At 44.9% G+C, this 21,944-nt stretch overlaps 1 protein-coding gene across 1 annotated transcript in view; it reads right to left on the bottom strand.

The window, feature by feature from the left end:
* Window positions 1-21,944, bottom strand: part of LOC311108421 (utrophin-like) — a gene marked incomplete at both ends in the record, with an annotated part of 261,765 nt that overhangs the window by 41,235 nt on the left and 198,586 nt on the right. Inside the window, 4 exon segments of the mRNA XM_084151044.1 lie at window positions 1,152-1,217; window positions 1,557-1,595; window positions 17,535-17,671; window positions 18,833-18,944. Coding sequence (XP_084007170.1) covers window positions 1,152-1,217; window positions 1,557-1,595; window positions 17,535-17,671; window positions 18,833-18,944 — 354 coding nt within the window.

Here is a 21,944-nt window from a genome sequence, read left to right on the forward strand (position 1 = left end):
ATGACACAAGTAATTATTCCAACAATTGTTTACAGACAGATTATTTCACTTATAATTCACTGTATCACAATTCCAGTGGGTCAGACGCTTACATACACTAAGTTGACTGTGCCTTTAAACAGCTTGGAAAATTCCAGAAAATGATGTCATGGCTTTAGAAGCTTCTGATAGGCTAATTGACATCATTTGAGTTAATTGGAGGTGTACCTGTGGATGTATTTCAAGGCCTACCTTCACACCCAGTGCCTCTTTGCTTGACATCATTGGAAAATAAAAAGAAATCAGCCAAGACCTCAGAATTTTTTTTGTAGACTTCCACAAGTCTGGTTCATCCTTGGGAGCAATTTCCAAATGCCTGAAGGTACCACGTTCATCTGTACAAACAATAGTATGCAGGTATAGACACCATGGGACCACGCAGCCATCATACCGCTCAGGAAGGAGACACGTTCTGTCTCCTAGAGAGGAACATACTTTGGTGCGAAAAGTGCAAATCCATCCCAGAACACCAGCAAAGGACCTTGTGAAGATGCTGGTGGAAACAGGTACAAAAGTATCTATATCCACAGTAAATTGAGTCCTATATCGACATAACCTGAAAGGCCGCTCATCAAGGAAGAAGCCACTGCTCCAAAACCACCATAAAAATGCCAGGCTACGGTTTGCAACTGCACATGGGGACAAAGATCATACTTTTTGGAGAAATGTCCTCTGGTCTGATGAAACAAAAATATATATGTTTGGCCATAATGACCATTGTTATGTTTGGAGGAAAAAGGGGGTTGCTTGCAAGCCGAAGAACACCATCCCAACCGTGAAGCATGGGGGTGGCAGCATCATGCTGTGGGGGTGCTTTGCTGCAGGAGGGACTGGTGCAATTCACAAAATAGATGGCATCATGAGGAAGGGAAATGATGTGGATATATTGAAACAACATCTCAAGACATCAGTCAGGAAGTTAAAGCTTTGTCGCAAATGGGTCTTCCAAATGGACAATGACCCCAAGCATACTTCCAAAGTTGTGGCAAAATGGCTTAAGGACAACAAAGTCCTTAAAATATGGAAACAGTGAAGGGGTCTGAATACTTTCTGAATGCACTGTATGTATTCTCAACTTCTACACGACCAAGTGAATGTGAAGCGTACAGTACCTGCTAGCGTACTGCTCTATCCTGGAATGACTGTCATCATGAGCGAGCTGGGATGACTGGGAAGGCCTGGAGAGAGGGAATGGAAGGGTGGAGATGGGTATAAAATGAGACACAATAACACTAGTAATCAATGATAATATAATAAACAAACAAACAAACAAATCAGGTCTAGGTAGCCGGTCAGGAGTTACTGCACCGCTAGTGGGATGAAAGGATGTCAGGAGGAAGAGGATGCTGTGAGGAAGAGAAGGAGGAAGAGCTTGGTTGGTAGATCGGGCAGAGAGGTAACATGTGGTATGACGGCTGAGTGGGGGTGGTTGGGGTGGTGAGTTTTAGATGCAGGGACGTGGAGGAGGGCATTCTGATCTCGAGGGGGGAGGTGAGTGGGCACGTGCAGATACTCACTCGTACTGCTCCGGACACATGCTGATGAGAGTGACGGGACTGTAAGAGAAACGGAGGGAAGGAGGGAGGGAAGGGAAGGGAGGAGAGGAACCACAGAACATCAATCATTAGGGCTATATAACAGCAACAACGTCAAGAACCAATAGGAGGAGAGTACAGGTGGTAGGGTTCAAACCAACATCATAAGATGGGCTATGCTTGGAGGGGGCCAGAAGAGGGCGACAACAGGAGCACACAGCACACCAGGTAGATGTTTTTTATAATTTTTTATTATGGGGTAGATCAGCATTAATATTGCGGAGAGATTGTAGCTTCCATCAATGTAATTGTCTGTGTCACGGATTCTGCCGAGGCTGCTCCTCCTCCTTGCTCAGGCAGGCTTCGGCGTTCGTCGTCCCCGGAGTACTAGCTGCTGCCGTTCGATGTTATCGGTGTCTGTCTAGTTTTGTCTGTATTGTTTACACCTGTTCCACATTATGTTTGATTGTTGCCCTATAATTACCCCTGTCTCTAATTGGGATCTTGTTTGTGATTGTTTCCCTTCACGTATGTCGTTTGTGAGCGGGTTATTTCCTCCCTGCGTGGAGTCATTCTGTGTTCATCTTTTCAGTATCGGATTAAAGTACGTTTCCGAGAGTTCCGTGTCCTGCACCTGACCTCTTCAACCGCATCTCACTGACAGTCGTGACAGAATCATACACCACAACATGGAGTCAGCAGGAGCGACGGCACCGACCGGATCACTCAAGGAGCGCGTCCTACAACAGGCAGCTATGCTTCAAGATCTTGGTGCCGCCATGGAAAGGGTGATGAACACCTTGGGACGATGGGAGAGAGGAGGTTTGCCCACACCTCCTCCAACGATACCACCACCATCGGCCACTCCTATCGTCTCACATCAGGAGTCCAGTGGGATTCGGCTCTCGCTCCCGAGGGCTTATGATGGCACCGCAGCCGGGTGTCAGGGTTTCCTGCTCCAGGTGGAACTTTACCTGGCAACCATTCACCCGGCACCCTCGGGATACGAGAGCGTGTCCGCCCTCATCTCCTGTCTGTCCGGCAAGGTACTGGAGTGGGCCAACGCCGAGTGGGGAGGAATAGACGCCGATACTGTGAACTATGCAGAGTTCACTCGCCGCTTCAGGGCGGTGTTCGATCATCCCCCGGAGGGGAAGGCGGCGGGTGAGCGTCTGTTCCACCTCAGACAGGGGAGGAGGAGCGTGCAGGAATTCGCACTGGACTTCCGGACTCTGGCTGCCAATTCGGGATGGAATGAGAGGGCCCTCATCGACCACTACAGGTGTAGCTTAAGCGAGGACGTTCGTCGAGAGTTGGCCTGCAGGGACACCAACCTAAGCTTCGATCAGCTGGTGGACATGTCGATTCGCCTGGATACCCTGTTGGCTACCCGCAGACGTCCGGAGCTGGGGCCGTCCATTCCATCCCCCAGCACTTCCGAGCCGAGCCCTATGGAGCTCGGGGGTGCTGGTAGTAGGGAGGCCAGGAGAGAGGCTGTCCCCTGCACCAACTGTGGCCGCCGAGGACACACGGCGGTTCGGTGCTGGGGAGGGTCTCCTCGGATTCGAGGCAGCAGGCAACGCACTGATGAGTCATTCCAGGTGAGTAAGGCCCCAACTCACCCAGAGCTCTCTGTTGTTCATATGTGTATTCAAGTTGTGTTTCCAGAGGTTTCTTCTTACTCCCAGCATAAGGCGCTAGTCGATTCAGGCGCAGCTGGGAATTTTATCGATTGCCATTTCTCATATAAGTTAGGAATCCCTATATTACCAGTCGATGTGCCCTTCCCTATCCATGCCCTAGACAGCCGGCCTTTGGGGTCGGGATTGATTAGAGAGGTCACAGCGCCACTGAAGATGAAAACGCAGAATGGTCATGAGGAGACTATACAGTTGAATTTAATTGACTCTCCTGCATTTCCTGTGGTGTTGGGGCTTCCCTGGTTAACATCTCATGACCCCAACATTTCATGGCAACAGAGGGCTCTCAAGGGATGGTCTGATCAGTGTGTGGGGCGGTGTGTAGGTGTTTCAGTAGGGGCAACGACGGTGGAAAGTCCGAACCAAATGCCCACAATGCACATTCCTCCTGAGTATGCCGATTGGGCACGCGCCTTCTGTAAGAAGAAGGCGACTCAATTACCACCTCATAAACAGGGGGATTGTGCGATAGACCTCCAGGTTGGCGCTGCGCTCCCTCGTAGCCATGTGTATCCTCTGTCTCAGGAGGAGACGGATGCTATGGAGACATATGTCACCGAATCCTTGAGACAGGGATACATACGGCCGTCCACTTCCCCTGCGTCCTCGAGTTTCTTTTTTGTGAAGAAGAAGAATGGGGGTTTACGCCCGTGTATTGATTACCATGGTCTCAATCAGATCACTATTAAATACAGCTATCCTCTCCCTCTGATTGCTAGTATGACGGAGTCATTACACGGGGCGCGCTTCTTCACAAAATTGGATCTCAGGAGCGCTTACAACCTGGTGCGCATTCGGGAAGGAGATGAGTGGAAGACAGCATTCAGTACCACCTCGGGTCACTATGAGTCCTCGTCATGCCATACGGTCTAATGAATGCTCCTTCAGTCTTCCAATCATTTGTGGACGAGATTTTCCGGGATTTGCATGGACAGGGGGTAGTGGTGTATATTGATGACATTCTGATATACTCCGCTACATGTCGGGTGCTGGGTAGACTGTTGGAGCATGATCTGTATGTGAAGGCAGAGAAACGTCTGTTTTTCCAGGAGTCCATCTCCTTCCTGGGACATCGGTTGTCTGCGTCAGGGGTGGAGATGGAGATGGACCGCGTTTCAGCCATGCGTAATTGGCAGACTCCCACTACGGTAAAGGAGGTGCAGCGGTTTTTGGGTTTTGCCAATTACTACCGGAGGTTTATCCGGGGTTTTGGACAGGTAGCAGCTCCCATTACCTCCCTGCTAAAGGGGGGCCCGGTGCGTTTGCAGTGGTCGGCTGAGGTGGACAGGGCGTTTAGTCATTTGAAGGACCTGTTCACCTCGGCTCCGGTGCTGGCACATCCGGATCCCTCTTTGGCGTTCCAAGTTGAGGTGGATGCGTCCGAGGCGGGGATCGGTGCTATACTGTCTCAGCGCTCGGGCACGCCTCCTAAACTCCGCCCCTGTGCTTTCTATTCCAAGAAGCTCAGTCCGGCGGAACGCAATTATGACGTGGGGGACAGGGAGCTGCTAGCGGTGGTCCACGCCCTGAAGGTGTGAAGACATTGGCTTGAGGGGGCTAACCACCCTTTTCTCATTCTGACTGACCATCGTAACCTGGAGTACATCCGGGCAGCGAAGAGACTGAACCCTCGTCAGGCTAGGTGGGCCATGTTTCTTGCCCGGTTTGTATTTAAGATCACTTATATCCCAGGGTCACAGAACGTTAAGGCAGACGCCCTGTCCCTACGATATGACACAGAGGAGAGGTCCATTAAGCCCACTCCCATACTACCGGAGTCTTGTCTAGTGGCACCGGTGGTGTGGGAGGTCGACACAGAAATCTAGCGGGCGTTACGTACCGACCCTACTCCCCCAGAGTGTCCAGAGGGACGGAGGTACGTGCCGCTCGAGGTCCGTGACCGACTGATTTATTGGGCTCACACGTCACCCTCCTCTGGTCATCCTGGTATTGGTTGGACTGTGCACTGTCTTAGCGGGAAGTACTGGTGGCCCACCTTAGCCAGGGACGTGAGGGTTTACGTTTCTTCCTGCTCGGTGTGCGTCCAGTGTAAGGCGCCTAGACACCTGCCCAGAGGGAAGTTACAACCTCTACCCGTTCCACAACGGCCGTGGTCTCACCTGTCGGTGGATTTTGTCATGGACCTTCCCCCCTCCCAGGGGAATACCACGATCTTGGTCGTTGTGGATCGGTTTTCTAAGGCCTGCCGTCTCATCCCTATGCCAGGTCTTCCTACAGCCCTACAAACGGCCGAAGACCTGTTTACTCACATTTTCCGGCACTACGGGGTGCCTGAGGATATAGTGTCTGATCGAGGTCCCGTTCACCTCTAGAGTGTGGAGGGCGTTTATGGAACGTTTGGTGGTCTCGATCAGCCTTACCTCGGGTTTTCACCCTGAGAGTAATGGGCAGGTGGAGAGAGTAAACCAGGATGTGGGTAGGTTTCTGAGGTCCTATTGCCAGGACCGGCAGGAGGAGTGGTCGGGGTATATATTCCCTGGGCAGAGATAGCCCAAAACTCACTCCGCCACTCCTCCACTAATCTTACGCCTTTCCAGTGTGTGTTGGGCTATCAGCCGGTTCTGGCACCCTGGCATCAGAGCCAGATCGAGGCTCCTGTGGTGGATGAATAGTGTCCATCTGCAGCGGGCCATCAGACGGCAAAAGGCGAGCGCCGATCGCCATCGCAGTGAGGGTCCGGTTTATGCACCTGGAGATCGGGTCTGGCTCTCGACCAGAAACCTGCCCCTTAACCTGCCCTGCCGGAAGCTGGGTCAGCGGTTTGTGGGGCCATTTAAAGTCCTGAGGAGATTGAACGAGGAATGTTATAGGTTAAAACTGCCTATTAATTATCGCATTAACCCCTCGTTCCATGTGTCTCTCCTCAGGCCGGTGGTAGCTGGTCCACTCCAGGAGAATGAGGTACGAGAGGCCCCTCCGCCCCCACTAGACATCGAAGGGGCTCCGGCGTACTCAGTCCGTTCCATCGTGGATTCGAGGCGTCGGATGGGGGGTCTGCAGTATCTCGTGGAGTGGGAGGGGTACGGTCCGGAGGAACGGTGCTGGGTCCCTAGGAGGGACATCCTAGATCCCTCCGTGTTGACAGAGTTCCAACGGAGTCATCCGACTCGCCCTGCTCCGCGTCCTCCTGGCCGTCCCCGAGGCAGGGGTCGGCGCAAGGCTGGAGCCGCGCGTCAAGGGGGGGGGGTACTGTCACGGATTCTGCCGAGGCTGCTCCTCCTCCTTGCTCGGGCAGGCTTCGGCGTACGTCGTCCCCGGAGTACTAGCTGCTGCCGTTCGATGTTATCGGTGTCTGTCTAGTTTTGTCTGTATTGTTTACACCTGTTCCACATTATGTTTGATTGTTGCCCTATAATTACCCCTGTCTCTCATCGGGATCTTGTGTGTGATTGTTTCCCTTCACGTATGTTGTTTGTGAGCGGGTTATTTCCTCCCTGCGTGGAGTCATTCTGTGTTCATCTTTTCAGTATCGGATTAAAGTACGTTTCCGAGAGTTCCGTGTCCTGCGCCTGACTTCTTCAACCGCATCTCACTGACAGTCGTGACAGACTGCATCATTTCCAATCACCCATATATTTTTTATGTAAATATATTGATATATATACACACATACACATACATACCCACATATATGTAAATGTGGTTACATATACACATACAGTACCAGTCAAAAGTTTGGACACACCTACTCATTCAAGGGTTTTTCTTAATGTTTTACTTTTTCTACATTGTAGAATAATAGTGAAGACATCAAAACTATGAAATAGCACATATGGAATAATGTAGTAACCAAAGAAGTGCTAAACAAATCAAAATATATTTTATATTTCAGATTCTTCAAAGTAGCCAACCTTTGCCTTGATGACAGCTTTGCAGACTCTTGGCATTCTCTCAACCAGCTTCACCTGGAATGCTTTTCCAACAGTCTTGAAGAAGTTCCCACATATGCTGAGCACTTGTTGGCTGCTTTTGCGGAGGCCAGGTCATCTTATGCAGCACTCCATCACTCTCCTTCTTAGTCAAATAGCCTGGAGGTGTGTTGGGTCATTGTCCTGTTGAAAAACAAATGATAGTCCCACTAAGCGCAAACCAGATGGGATGGCGTATCGCTGCAGAATGCTGTGGTAACCATGCTGGTTAAGTGTGCCTTGAATTCTAAATAAATCACAGACAGTGTCACCAGCAAAGCACCCCCACACCATCACACCAACTCCTCCATGCTTCATGATGGGAACCACACATGCAAAGATCATCCGTTCACCTACTCTGCGTCTCACAAAGACACGGCGTTTGGATCCAAAAATCTCAACTTTGGACTCATCAGCCCAAAGGACACATTTCCACCGGTCTAATGTCCATTGCTCGTGTTTCTTGGCCCAAGCAAGTCTCTTCTTCTCATAGGTGACCTTTAGTAGTGGTTTCTTTGCAGCAATTAGACCATGAAGGCCTGATTCACGCAGTCTGAACAGTTGATGTTGAGATTTGTCTGTTACTTGAACTCTGTGAAGCATTTATTTGGGCTGCAATCTGAGGTGTAGTTATTCTAATTAATTGATCCTCTGCAGCAGAGGTAACTCTGGGTCTTCCGTTCCTGTGGCGGTCCTCAGGAGAGCCAGTTTCATCATAGTGCTTGATGGTTTTTGCGACAGCACTTGAAGAAACTTTAAAAGTTCTTGAAATGTTCCGCATTGACTGACCTTCATGTCTTAAAGTAATGATGGACTGTCGTTTCTCTTTGCTTATTTGAGCTGTTCTTGCCATAATATGGACTTGGTCTTTTACCAAATAGGGCTAACTTCTGTATACCCACCCTACCTTGTCACAACACAATGTATTGGCTCAAATGCATTAAGAAGGAAAGAAATTCCTCAAATTAACTTTTAACAAGGCACACCTGTTAATTGAAATGCATTCCAGGTGACTACCTCATGAAGCTGGTTGAGAGAATGCCAAGAGTGTGCAAAGCTGTTGTAACGTGTACACTGGGAGTCGGGAAGCAAGTATAGGGAGTGAATTTAATAATAAATGAAACATGGAACAAAACAACAAACACGAGTAGCGTACAGACATGAAACACAAACACAGAGTCAATAACGCCTGGCGAAGGAACCAAAGGGTGTGATATATATAGGGGAGGTAATCAGGAAGGTGATACCTGATGATCACGTGCAGGTGCGCATAATGATGAATCCCAGAACACTTTTTTGGTTACTACATGATTACATATGTGTTATTTCATAGTTTTGATGTCTTCATTATTATTCTACAATGTAGAAAATAGTAAAAAAATAAAATAAACCTTGAATGAGTAGGCGTGTCCAAACGTTTGACTGGTACTGTACATATACATACATACAAATACACATACATACAGTTGAAGTCGGAAGTTTACATACACCTTCACAAGGTCCTTTGCTGTTGTACATTTTGCACCAAAGTACGTTCATCTCTAGGAGACGGAACGCATCTCCTTCCTGAGCGGTATGACGGCTGCGTGGTGCCATGGTGTTTATACAGTGAGGGAAAAAATATTTGATCCCCTGCTGATTTGTACATTTGCCCACTGACAAATAAATTATCAGTCTATAATTGTAATGGTAGGTTTATTTGAACAGTGAGAGACAGAATAACAAAACAAAAATACAGAAAAATGCATGTCAAAAATGTTACCAATTGATTTGCATTTTAATGAGTGAAATAAGTATTTGACCCCTCTGCAAAACATGATTTAGTACTTGGTGGCAAAACCCTTGTTGGCAATCACAGAGGTCAGACATTTCTTGTAGTTGGCCACCAGGTTTGCACACATCTCAGGAGGGATTTTGTCCCACTCGTCTTTGCAGATCTTCTCCAAGTCATTAAGGTTTCGAGCCTGACGTTGGGCAACTCGAACCTTCAGCTCCCTCCACAGATCTTCTATGGGATTAAGGTCTGGAGATTGGCTTGGCCACTCCAGGACCTTAATGTGCTTCTTCTTGAGCCACTCCTTTGTTGCCTTGGCCGTGGGTTTTGGGTCATTGTCATGCTGGAATACCCATCCATGACCCATTTTCAATGCCCTGGCTGAGGGAAGGAGGTTCTCACCCAAGATTTGACGGTACATGGCCCTGTCCATCGTCCCTTTGATGCGGTGAAGTTGTCCTGTCCCCTTAGCAGAAAAACACCCCCAATGCATAATGTTTCCACCTCCATGTTTGACGGTGGGGATGGTGTTCTTGGGGTCATAGGCAGCATTCCTCCTCCTCCAAACACGGCGAGTTGAGTTGATGCCAAAGAGCTCCATTTTGGTCTCATCTGACCACAACACTTCCACCCAGTTCTCCTCTAAATCATTCAGATGTTCATTGGCAAACTTCAGACGGGCCTGTATATGTGCTTTCTTGAGCAGGGGGACCTTGCGGGCGCTGCAGGATTTCAGTCCTTAACGGCGTAGTGTGTTACCAATTGTTTTCTTGGTGACTATGGTCCCAGCTGCCTTGAGATCATTGACAAGATCCTCCTGTGTAGATCTGGGCTGATTCCTCACCATTCTCATGATCATTGCAACTCCACGAGGTGAGATCTTGCATGGAGCCCCAGGCCAAGGGAGATTGACAGTTCTTTTGTTTTTCTTTTCACCAACTGTTGTCACCTTCTCACCAAGCTGCTTGGCGATGGTCTTGTAGCCCATTCCAGCCTTGTGTAGGTCTACAATCTTGTCCCTGACATCCTTGGAGAGCTCGTTGGTCTTGGCCATGGTGGAGAGTTTGGAATCTGATTGATTGGTTGCTTCTGTGGACAGGTGTCTTTTATACAGGTAACAAACTGAGATTAGGAGCACTCCCTTTAAGAGTGTGCTCCTAATCTCAGCTCGTTACGTGTATAAAATACACCTGGGAGCCAGAAATCTTTCTGATTGAGAGGGGGTCAAATACTTATTTCCCTCATTAAAATGCAAATCAATTTATAACATTTTTGACATGCGTTTTTCTGGATTTTTTTGTTGTTATTCTGTCTCTCACTGTTCAAATAAACCTACCATTAAAAGTATAGACTGATCATTTCTTTGTCAGTGGGCAAACTTACAAAATCAGCAGGGGATCAAATACATTTTTCCCTCACTGTATATGTACTGTTAGTCCATCCATTTCCTTTGTTAATATGGACTCTTTTGACGTTATTAGCTTTTGTTTTAGAGATGAGTACTGAATTGCATGGCCTCTAAAGCACATTTAAAAGTGTCCCACACAATAAGGGGATCTGCTGTACCTATGGTATGTCAGAAAAAGTCAGTTATAAATTACTCTGTCCTAGTTAAAAACAAGTTATCATCCAATAGGCTTTGATTAGATTTCCAATATCCTTGCCCACGTGGAAATTCTGTACGAGTAATGTATATGCCAATTATGTGATGGTCCGACAACATTCTGTCCCCTATCAACACTTTTTAAACATTTGGTGCCAGAGAGAATGACATAAGAAAGTAATCAAGACGACTAGCTTGAATGAGCCTACGCCATGTATATCTCACTAGGTCAGGATATTTAAGCCTCCATATATCCACCATTCATGATTTCCTTAAGTGCATGAGGGTGATAGTTTGTAGTGTGATTTCCTTTACGGTCCATAGAGGTATTTAAAACCATGTTATAATCTCCCACCATAATAATAGAGTATTTTATTGCTTGAAGGGTTGATCAATTATTATATATATTGTCAAAGAAGTGTGGATCATCATCATTTGGACTGTATAGGTTAATGAGCCATATCTGTTTATGGTCCAATAACATATTTAAAATCATCCATCTACCTTGAGGATCTGTTTGGACAATTTGCACATTTGAATCAAAATTACTGTTAATTAATATCATGACCCCTTTTGAATTTCTTTACCCATGGGAGAAATATACACACACACACACACACACACACACACAGAAACACTCATACACACTCAACCCCTTTCCCCACCAACAACCATAAACTCAGATGCTCAACAGTTGTTCCATCCCAGAGCCCAACTCAAGAAAGGACTTGATTTACGAATGCATATACAGTTGCAGCAGTATGAGAAGCCATGCAAAATTGAGAAAAAACTGGAAAAAATATGGATATTTTATTAACCATTGTCAAATCCTAGGTGATGGAGATCAGATACACCCCCTTCCCCTTAAACACAAACCCGCTGGTCCCCCGTTGTGACCATATTCCCAAGCATCTCTGTGCAGTCAGACATTTGATGATTTTGTGCCACAAGGGCCACAATATTATGCCCCCACTCTGAATGTCAGAGTGTGACCCCCTCCCCATGGGTTACTGCAGCTAGTGTTGCCAGCACTGCCACTACCTGGGTGGGGGCACCCCACCGGAATCCCCACCGGCTAGGTACAAGGTCGTCAAGGTTCTCATTAGCAGCTTTGAGAATTTCCTTGTATATTATGCTCTCCCATCAAGGGGCTTTGGCTTTGCAGGACCAACCCTGCTAGGCAGGCTCAGAATCTTGAAGGGGTGGTGCTGCTTTCGTAGGTCCCTGATCACATTCATCTTTCTGATTTGGCTGCGTATAGGCTACTTACAGTAGGCCCATAAAACAGATGAGAACTTCTCCTTAGTGTATGGGTCGCTCCGGTGGTGTCTAGGGTATAGGGTTGGGGACAATTCCATCATGATAGGACAATAAATAGATAGACTATATTAATAATTAATTTTTAAGTGTATATCCCATATCTGCATAAAATTGAAAGCTCTCTCTCACAACCCCGCTCACAAACACACATGGGCTCTGGGATTTGCAACCCTTATCCTTTTTCACTCACTTAACTCCATACTTTTCCAAACACAAAAACACTCACCCCACATTCCATCACAATACATCCGCACATACCCACATACTGTGCCTTCTATGTCCTCTGTGTTTTATCTCTACCATGTTGATTGAGTACTTTTGTGTTCCAGTTCCTTATATTTGAAGATGTATTATTCACTAACTATCCTTTCTTCTAATCCCGTCTTATCAATTTATGAAATACTATAAATGGAAAGTCTAAAATTATTTTTTTCCCAACATTCCCTATCTAGAATGGTATAGTGTAGTTGTAGTATATTTCTTTAAATTTTTTATTGCTTTTCTATATACACTGCTCAAAAAAATAAAGGGAACACTACAATAACACATCCTAGATCTGAATGAATGAAATAATCTTATTAAATAATTTTCTCTTTACATAGTTGAATGTGCTGACAACAAAATCACACAAAAATTATCAATGGAAATCAAATGTATCAACCCATGGAGGTCTGGATTTGGAGTCACCCTCAAAATGAAAGTGGAAAACCACACTACAAGCTGATCCAACTTTGATGTAATGTCCTTAAAACAAGTCAAAATGAGGCTCAGTAGTGTGTGTGGCCTCCACGTGCCTGTATGATCTCCCTACAACGCCTGGGCATGCTCCTGATGAGGTGGCGGATGGTCTCCTGAGGGATCTCCTCCCAGACCTGGACTAAAGCATCCGCCAACTCATGGACAGTCTGTGGTGCAACGTGGCGTTGGTGGATGGAGCGAGACATGATGTCCCAGATGTGCTCAATTGGATTCAGGTCTGGGGAACGGGCGGGTCAGTCCATAGCATCAATGCCTTCCTCTTGCAGGAACTGCTGACACACTCCAGCCACATGAGGTCTAGCATTGTCTTGCATTAGGAGGAACCCAGGGCCAACCGCACCAGCATATGGTCTCACAAGGGGTCTGAGGATCTCATCTCGGTACCTAATGGCAGTTAGGCTACCTCTGGTGAGCACATGGAGGGCTGTGCGGCCCCCCAAAGAAATGCCACCCCACACCATGACTGACCCACCGCCAAACCGGTCATGCTGGAGGATGTTGCAAGCAGCAGAACGTTCTCCACGGCGTCTCCAGACTCTGTCACGTCTGTCACGTGCTCAGTGTGAACCTGCTTTCATCTGTGAAGAGCACAGGGCGCCAGTGGCGAATTTGCCAATCTTTAAAGAAAGCAAATTTGGCTTGATTGGGCGCTCATGTCTCTGTCCTCTCTGTCCGAAACTGTGTACACGTTCTAGTTGGATTTTGTTGACAGCTTCGCATGGGATCTGAAGCGCTGTTAGGAGGAACTCAATCACTCCACCCTCAGGAACTTTTCCTTCTTTCTCTTGGATACCAGTAAGTACCAGATTTTCTCTCATGGATCTAGTCTGTATGTCAAGTAAGGCTTCTCTCAGAAAGATGTTCTCCTTTTTAAGTTCATTAACGTCAGTTTCAATCTGATTGACTGTCCCTTTTAGCTTGTTTATTTCTTTCTCCAATGTCACAGCTTTTTCGTCACTCATCTCGAGGCTTGCCTTCAACTCCTTTATATGTTTACTGTCATTTATGGATTTTAACAGATCGGTTTCCACCCTTACCATTCCCGGTTGTGAAAAGCTCAAATCGTCTGTGTCCTTCGAGGAGTCACGTTTTCTTTTGGGGATTGGTTCTCCTTTTTTACTCTCTGTCATGTTTGGGTGTTGCTTGTTTTTGTAATATTTGTCGATACATTTCTCTAGCCTTATGATTTGTTTTGTGTTGTTATCCAGATTGAAGGTTATAGCCACCAGTTTGTGAGGTGCTAATATTTAGTCTAACTTACTGATATTGAATATTACGTTTTTATCTTGAGGTGATCTACCCTGCTGTGTTCAGTCCGCCATCTTTTTTCTTCCTGCCTCCAGGTAGATGTTGCCCTTAGGCACAGATCTCGGATCAGCTTGCCCACCCCAAATCCTAACCTTTACTATTATAGAGGAAAATAAAAACTGACCTTAGGGGCAAGTTCATCCTATTCTCAAAGGCTGCTCCAAATAGAATCTCCCCTTTCGTTTTAAGCCTATGGTCCAATGGTTTCTGATGATTAAACTGTTCATTTCCAAGTGATATGGTAACTGAGTTCCTATTTAAATAATCTTTGTGGAATATTAACTTAGAAGCAAGGCTATGTAGTCCCAGGCCTGTACTTACTGTAGTAGTTAAGAATGCTTTTTAAGTTTTAGCACTGATTGCAAGGACAAATCTGCAGCTATTATTAGGCTTACTTGACATTTGCCAGCATTACCGAGATGCCATTTCCAATCTGTGCCTTTCCCTTATTACGGTTTCATTTTATTTGCAGTCTTCAAAATTAAAATCTATTTGTAAACATGTACTGCACAGTGCACACAGATAACACACTTTCTATTGCAAGAAAAAAAAGGAATTTAATCTAGCAAAAAATAACAGTTGCTAAATATAGATGTGATAGGAAGAGAAGCATCTTGTTATTTTTGAGAAGGAGAGGACGTTAGAGATGCTAAGATAATTGCTTGTGAGCTCTGAAAGTTAGATAATTCCTTGTGGGGTTTTTCGCAACATGAAAGTGGACACATTCAAACGCAAAACGCTGATTCATGGATGTGTGTGTCTCGCAGTGGTAAAGAAAGCTGTGGTTGCTTCTCTGCCAAAATGAGACTCCTATTGTACATGATCACTCAGCAAAGGAGAGTGCGCTATTTGGGACTTCTGTCTGTGGTGTGCTACCACTTTGTGCACCCCTGTTAACTGGTGCCATTAGGACGTTTTGTTTTAAAACAGGAGAACACTTTCTAGGGTTTCAGTAGATTTGTTCAAAACCAGACACACTGTCGCTTTCCTCCAATTTCTCTCATGACAGGCTGGGGTGTTGTAACCTCCGGATGGGTGCACTCATGAAAAAAGATGAAGAGAGCGAGGGAGGAAGGAGAGAGGGAGACCTTGGGAGCGATTAGCTCTGACTAATGTTGCTGCTGCTGCTGTATGGAGCGCAGGCAGAACAGGCAGCAGGAGTAAGGTGCCTGGAGAGTCAGTGATGCTGAGCCTAAAGAGTTCACTTTTCCCTCAGATGGCAGCGGGCCAAAGGACAGCCCAACTACAGCCAACCTCCCTGGATATACTGAGTAACCACATTTAACCACAGTCATCGACAGAAATGATATTGTCACTGTCAACAACCCGTAGCTATGGAAAAAAGTTAGCAATGCACAATAATCACATGAAAAACACAAACGTGCATATGTTCAATGTATAACCCTGCTGTAGAATAGTCATAATACACTTAGTAGTCTCGTTCTGACAAAATAACTTTTCTTTACAAAGTGTGTTGAGGGCATTTATCTGTCAAGAAATAACTGTTGGCATAACTATTTTCTGGTTAAATGTTTTATTCAAAATATTCTTAGACAAATTGCATTAAATAAAAATATTAATTGAAATTCACACCTAAAAACAACATGTCTCTGCATTGAACCATGTCCCTGGCACCATCAGGGAGACTTTGTCTGTGTGTGTATTAGTGTATTAGGGAAAGGGACTGACTGGTATGTACAAAGCCAACAGCAGAGCAAACCGTAATGGACCTTGGCTGGGTGACAGGCACACTCAGAGACAGAGTCCACACTGACTCTAACAGTTAAGGGGAGGGAAGGGCATTTTCATTTGCAAAGCCTTGATCAAATTATGCTGTGTGTGCAGAGTGCTGAATATACTGTGGTGCCAATTGTGATACTATACAGAGATGTTGCTGGAGTGGCTACAAATTCTTTCTACAACAACTAGCCTACATGGAGAAGGTTTTCCTCATCAGTATTGTTTGCATGATGTTGTGTTGTGTCATATATTCTATATTTTCACTGAATACCAATACAGGTATTAAATCCAAATACATCCTGATTATTTTAAACACATGTCAGTGCACAACAACAGGTCTTGAAGGACAAGCTGCCTTGACACTCACTTTTTCACTTAAACAATGTTTGTTTCTTTCCTCCCCTCTCCTCTCATCCTCTGTCCCCCTCTCCTCTCCTCTCCTCCTCTATAAAGGGGGTAAACAACACATGTGCACTCTGACACCTTTCCCTACTTGACAGACAGAGAGGGTACTGGGAACATAGAAACACCGCCATATATTCAGGGGGAATATCATTAGCCTGCGCTCGCTACTGCCGCCTCTGCTTTCTGCTCGGGTTGACAGAAGTGTGTGTTTGTGTGTGTGTTTGTCAGAATGTGTATATCTCTGTGTTGTGTTATTGACTCCACACAAAAGTCTGACTTAATGTGTTTTAAGAAGAGTCCCCAAATGCACGCTCTCAAACTCCAACCCACACAACTCCTAAACTCATTGGTCAACTGTAAGTGCTGCTATTGTGAATTGGTACGTCAGCACAATAACTGTTCGTCGGGAGTTTCATGAAATGGGTTTCCATGGCCGAGCAGCCATGCCTAAGGTGTGGTGCACACAAGCCTAAGGTGTGGAAGAACTTGACTGGCCTGCACAGATCCCTGACCTCAACCCCATCGAACACCTTTGGGATGAATTGGAACGCTGACTGCGAGCCAGGCCTAATCGTCCAACATCAGTGCCCAATATCAATATCAATGACCATGATTTTGGAATGAGATGTTTGATGAGCAGGTGTCCAAATACTGTTGGTAATGGATTATATGTCATAGGGATAGAGAGAGGAGGGGGGGAAAGAAAGACAGAGTGGAGAGAGGAGTGGAATGAGGATGGTGGGGTAATTTATCTGAGTGTGGCTGTGTAGATCTGGAATGTGCGTGCGTGTGTGTGTGTGTGTGTCTGTGTGAAGGAGATAGATAGATAGAGCGAGAGAGAGAGAGAGAGAGAGAGAGAGAGAGAGAGAGAGAGAGAGAGAGAGAGAGAGAGAGAGAGAGAGAGAGAGAGAGAGAGAGATGGAAAGATACTGAGAGAGGATGATATACTGTAGCAAAAAGGGGTGAGATAAAGAGATGTGGGGAGACAGAGAGGGGGACATAACCCACACCTCCCGCCATCTGACTCCAGCATCTGCTAAATCTGCAATAGTCCCGTGTAGCTCAGTTGGTAGAGCATGGCGTTTGCAATGCCAGGGTTGTAGGTTCGATTCCCACGGGGGGACAGTATGAAAATGTATGCACTCACTAAAAAACTGCAAGTCCCTCTGGATAAGAGCGTCTGCTAAATGACTAAAATGTAAATGTAGTTAAACACCATTACTGAGGATTTATGTGTGTCTGAGCGAGCGACCAGTGTAAGTCCAGACAGACTCACTCCACAGCAAAGCAGCAGCCTGTACAGATAAATTGTCTGCCAGAGGGTATAGCGCTCTACAGACAGGTAAATAAACACACAGAGAGTGTAAATGAAAGTCTTGACAGGAGGGCAACACAACGACCCCCTCCCTTTAAGGTACTTACATCTCCATATTGTCTCCTTCTAGAACAGTCTGGACCGGTAAGTAGCCCAAGCGGGGGTGCTTGGCAAAGTACTTCTTGGAGCGGAACTTGTTTTTCAGCACCTTGGTGAAATCACGCATGTCCTCACCTGAAGTGGTCTGGAAGAGAGAGAGAGAGGACAAATATTGTATGAAGGAGATGAGGAAGTGTGTGTTAAATGTATGTTGTTTTTTTTTATCTGGCTGTGTGCCTCATTAATGAGTTAATTAGCAACCACATTTTCTCAGAGAGTGGTGATTTCTCCTTTGCCAGCAAAAGACATGGTGCCCTGACCTGAAGAGAAACTCTTCTGCTGTGCTGAACATTCGGAGGACCACTAGGGAGATTTAACTTCCGCAAACACACACACACATAAGCCTGCCAGAGTGGGATACCAGTCGGTATTTCCAACATGAGATACCAAAAATATTTTAGGGCTACACTGGAGTGGAATCGCCCCATGTCAATCTTTAGATCCTAAATCAGGTTATGTGCCGAGGCATCTGCTGTGCTTCAGTATTAATATGTACTTTATCTGTTTTTGGAGACATAACAGTAACATTTAATGTGTTTGTTTCTGTGGGAGAGAGGGTGCTGTAAATGTGTTAATGTTGGTTTTGAGTGGGGCTATTCTCTGAGGAAACACGTTTTATTTCATACAATAAAGGAGTATCTCTATTCAACAGATGGCATCAAACAGTGGTAGAAAAAGTACTCAATTGTCATACTTGAGTAAAAGTAAAGATACCTTAATAGAAAATGACTCAAGTAAAAGTGAGTCACCCAATAAAATACTACTTCAGTAAAAGTCTAAAAGTATCTGGTTTTAAATATACTTAACTATCAAAAGCAAAAGCTATAATTCCTTATATTAAGCAAATCAGACGGCACTATATATACAGTACCAGTCAAAAGTTTGGACAAACCTACTGATTCAAAGGGTTTTCTTTCATTTTACTATTTTCTACACTGTAGAATAAAAGTGAAGACATCAAAACTATGTAATAACACATATGGAATCATGTAGTAACCAAAAAAGTGTTAAACAAATCAAAATATATTTAACATTTGAGATTCTTCAAATAGCCACCGTTTGCCTTGATGACAGCTTTGCACACTCTGCGCTCCGGGCTCCTGAAGTTGATGTAGGTGGCATGACAAGTTTCAGAACTAGTGATTTGTAGAATAAGGTGGCACAGAGGTACCTGTGTGTGTGTGTGTGTGTGTGTGTGTGTGTGTGTGTGTGTGTGTGTGTGTGTGTGTGTGTGTGTGTTCCTCACAGGCGTGCAGTACTCCACCATGGGGTAGTTGAGCTTGTGGCCTTTGGCAGTTCGTCCAGAGAAGAAGCAACTCTGACACACATCATAGTTAAAGTGCTTCAGACTGCGATACCTAGGGAGGGAGGGAGGGAGGAGAGAGGATTGAGAGAGAGAGAGAGAGAGAGAGAGAGAGAGAGAGAGAGAGAGAGAGAGAGAGAGAGAGAGAGAGAGAGAGAGAGAGAGAGAGAGAGAGAGAGAGAGAGAGAGAGAGAGAGAGAGAGAGAGAGAGAGAGAGAGAGAGAGAGAGAGAGAGAGGGGGGAGAAGTGTAGGAAAACAAGAGAATAAGAGTGATGATTCCGTCAAACAGTTTCCTCCATTTCCCAATCTTCTTCTTTCATGTGTCTTGCATACGTGCATGTGTGTGTGTTCTGTTATGCTCTCATCTTGGCTATTCCAGGGCCTCCCAGGGAGCTACCGATTTTCTGTCATCACTTTCTCTCTCCAATTCCACTGCTAAGATCAAAATGAATCACCTGCAGCTCTATCCCAAAACACCTTTTCATTGTACTCAAATCAGAATATATAAGACATTCGTAAGACAACTGTAAATTGAGATGGGCCAAATTCAGGCGATATATAAGAAGTCTTCCATCCCTCTGCCTCTCTCTCTCCTCTACCACAGCCAAGGTGATCTGAGTGATGACAGAGCCCATAGCGATACATCAGACAGTAGAGCACAGAACACCCCACGTCCCACTACACAGCAACATGCAGCGTGTTACTACACAAACATCTTTTCATTAGCCTTGACACAGACGGCCACTAATTAATGACTCTATGGGATCCATATTTCTACTTTGTAATATCCTGTTGTCTGAACAACCAGTTCCCCCCTAAGCATCACTGACAGACGACCAAAGGCAGGTGTTGGTGTACCTGGTGTAACTACTTAGTGACGGACCAGAGATACACTACACTAAACTCTGGTTAGCATGGTGTTGTGTCTCACTGCTCCCATAATGATACTGTGACTGATATAATACCCCCTCGCCATCCAGGGCAGAACAGGAGAGTTGAGTAAATAAGTGTAACAGAGGATGACAGCAAACAATAGTGTTTAGCCTGTGGACATCTTTGAACTCAGCTCATCACAGGGAGGTCTTTGGAATCATAAGAATGTGATTCTGTTACTGACATTTCAGCCGGTGGTGTTTGTTCGTTTGTGTGAGAGAGACCTTTTGGAGTCTTTTGAGACCCACAGTATCACAGGGGTGGTCAATTATGCATTGTTTGTGGATGCCTGTGTCTGTGTGTGTGTGCGCATGCGTGTGCGAGTGCGTGTGATTCTAGACGTCCTTCTCCAGTTGGTATTTAGTCAGAAGTGTATCATCTGCTGACATTTGGATTTCTGGCATGCAGGGAGACCAGCATGCCATCAACCCACTGTGTGTGTATGTGGGGGGGAGGGGGGGGGGGGGGGGGGGGGAGGGGGGGGTGTATACAAAATAAAACATTTCTTGCTCAGTATGAAAGTTGTGTTAAAGAGCTAACATAAAAAAGTATTGTCGGATATTATTCATCATATAAGACAGGTTTTTTACATGGACGATACATTGGAGATAATATAAGTACTGGAAACAATAGAACACTATGAAAAATTCATAGCTGACTTTGAAAGGCTTTTGCTAAAGTACAACTGGAATTTATCTATAAATGCCTGGAATATTTACATTTAGGAGAATCTCTTATACAATGGTTAAAGTTATGTATAGTAACCCTAGGTGTAAAATAGTAAATAATGTCTACTCAGAAAGTATTAAACTGTCAAGAGGAATAAAACAAGGTCCACTATCGGCATATCTATTTATTATGGCCATCAAAATGTTAGCTATTAAAATCAGATCCAACAATAATATCAAAGGCCTAGAAATCCAGGGCATAAAAACAAAGGTGTCATTGTACGTTGATTATTCATGTTTCTTTTAAATCCACAATTTGGATCCCTCCACAGCCTCATAGATTATCTAGATACTTTTTTTAACCTCTCTGGATTACAACCAAATTATGATAAGTGTTGGAACACAAAAAAACACAACTTTAACATTACCGTGTAGTTTACCAATAAAATGGTCTGACGGTGAAGTGGACATACTTGGTATTCATATCAATAAATAAATAAAGGATCTCACTACAATATATTTTAATAAAAAGTTGGCAAAAATAGATAAGATCTTGCTACTGTGGAAAGGAAAATACCTGTCTATTTGTGGAAAAATCACCCTGATTAACTCTTTAGTCATATCCCAGTTTACCTATTTGCTTAGCGACTTGTTTTTTTAAATTATATGAGCAAAAAATATTCCAATTTTATTTGGAATGGCAAGCCAGACAAAATTAAATGGGCCTATTTATATAATGAATATGAATTCGAAGGGCAGAAATGATTAAATATTAAAGCATTAGAACTCTCACTCAAGGCTTCAGTCAAACAAAAGTTATACTTAAATCCGAACTGGTTCTCTGGGAGATTAGTAAGAATGTCTCACCCCATCTTCAAGAATGGCCTTTCGGTTATTTGAAAATGAAATAATCTCCAGAATATCGCTATTTTTAAAACAAGCCATAGAAAGTTGGTTGCAATTTCAGTTTAATCCATCAGAAAAGACTGAACAAATAGTACAACAAAAATTATGGTTAAACTCAAATGTACTAATTGATTTTAAAAAATGATATCACAAATAGGACTGGTGGAGCTATGTCACACATGCAGCTAACAAAAAAATATGGAAATGTCTGCTCTACACACAATTACAACCAACTAATTGCAGCATTACGGCAATAATGGAAGAGGCAAGTGGAAGGAGGAGAAAGTAAGGAACTTGTCTGTCGGCCCTGCATTAAAGACCAAAATTGGGTAAAGAACATTGTGATAAATAAAAAAGTATACCAGTTACATTTAAACTTTTGACAGGTACAAACAAACGGGTGTGATAATTCTACAGTGGTCCCTGCAGCGTACGCTTATTTAGAACGTCCAGTTTCGATTGACGTAACAGTCAGCATTTGAGCTAGCCACAGTTTTTTCACAGAAACATTTTGCACGAACACAGTCCTTACAAAGTTATGTCCTGA

This window comes from Coregonus lavaretus (genome assembly GCF_964263955.1).
Source record: "Coregonus lavaretus genome assembly, chromosome: 33".
Lineage (NCBI taxonomy): Eukaryota > Metazoa > Chordata > Actinopteri > Salmoniformes > Salmonidae > Coregonus > Coregonus lavaretus.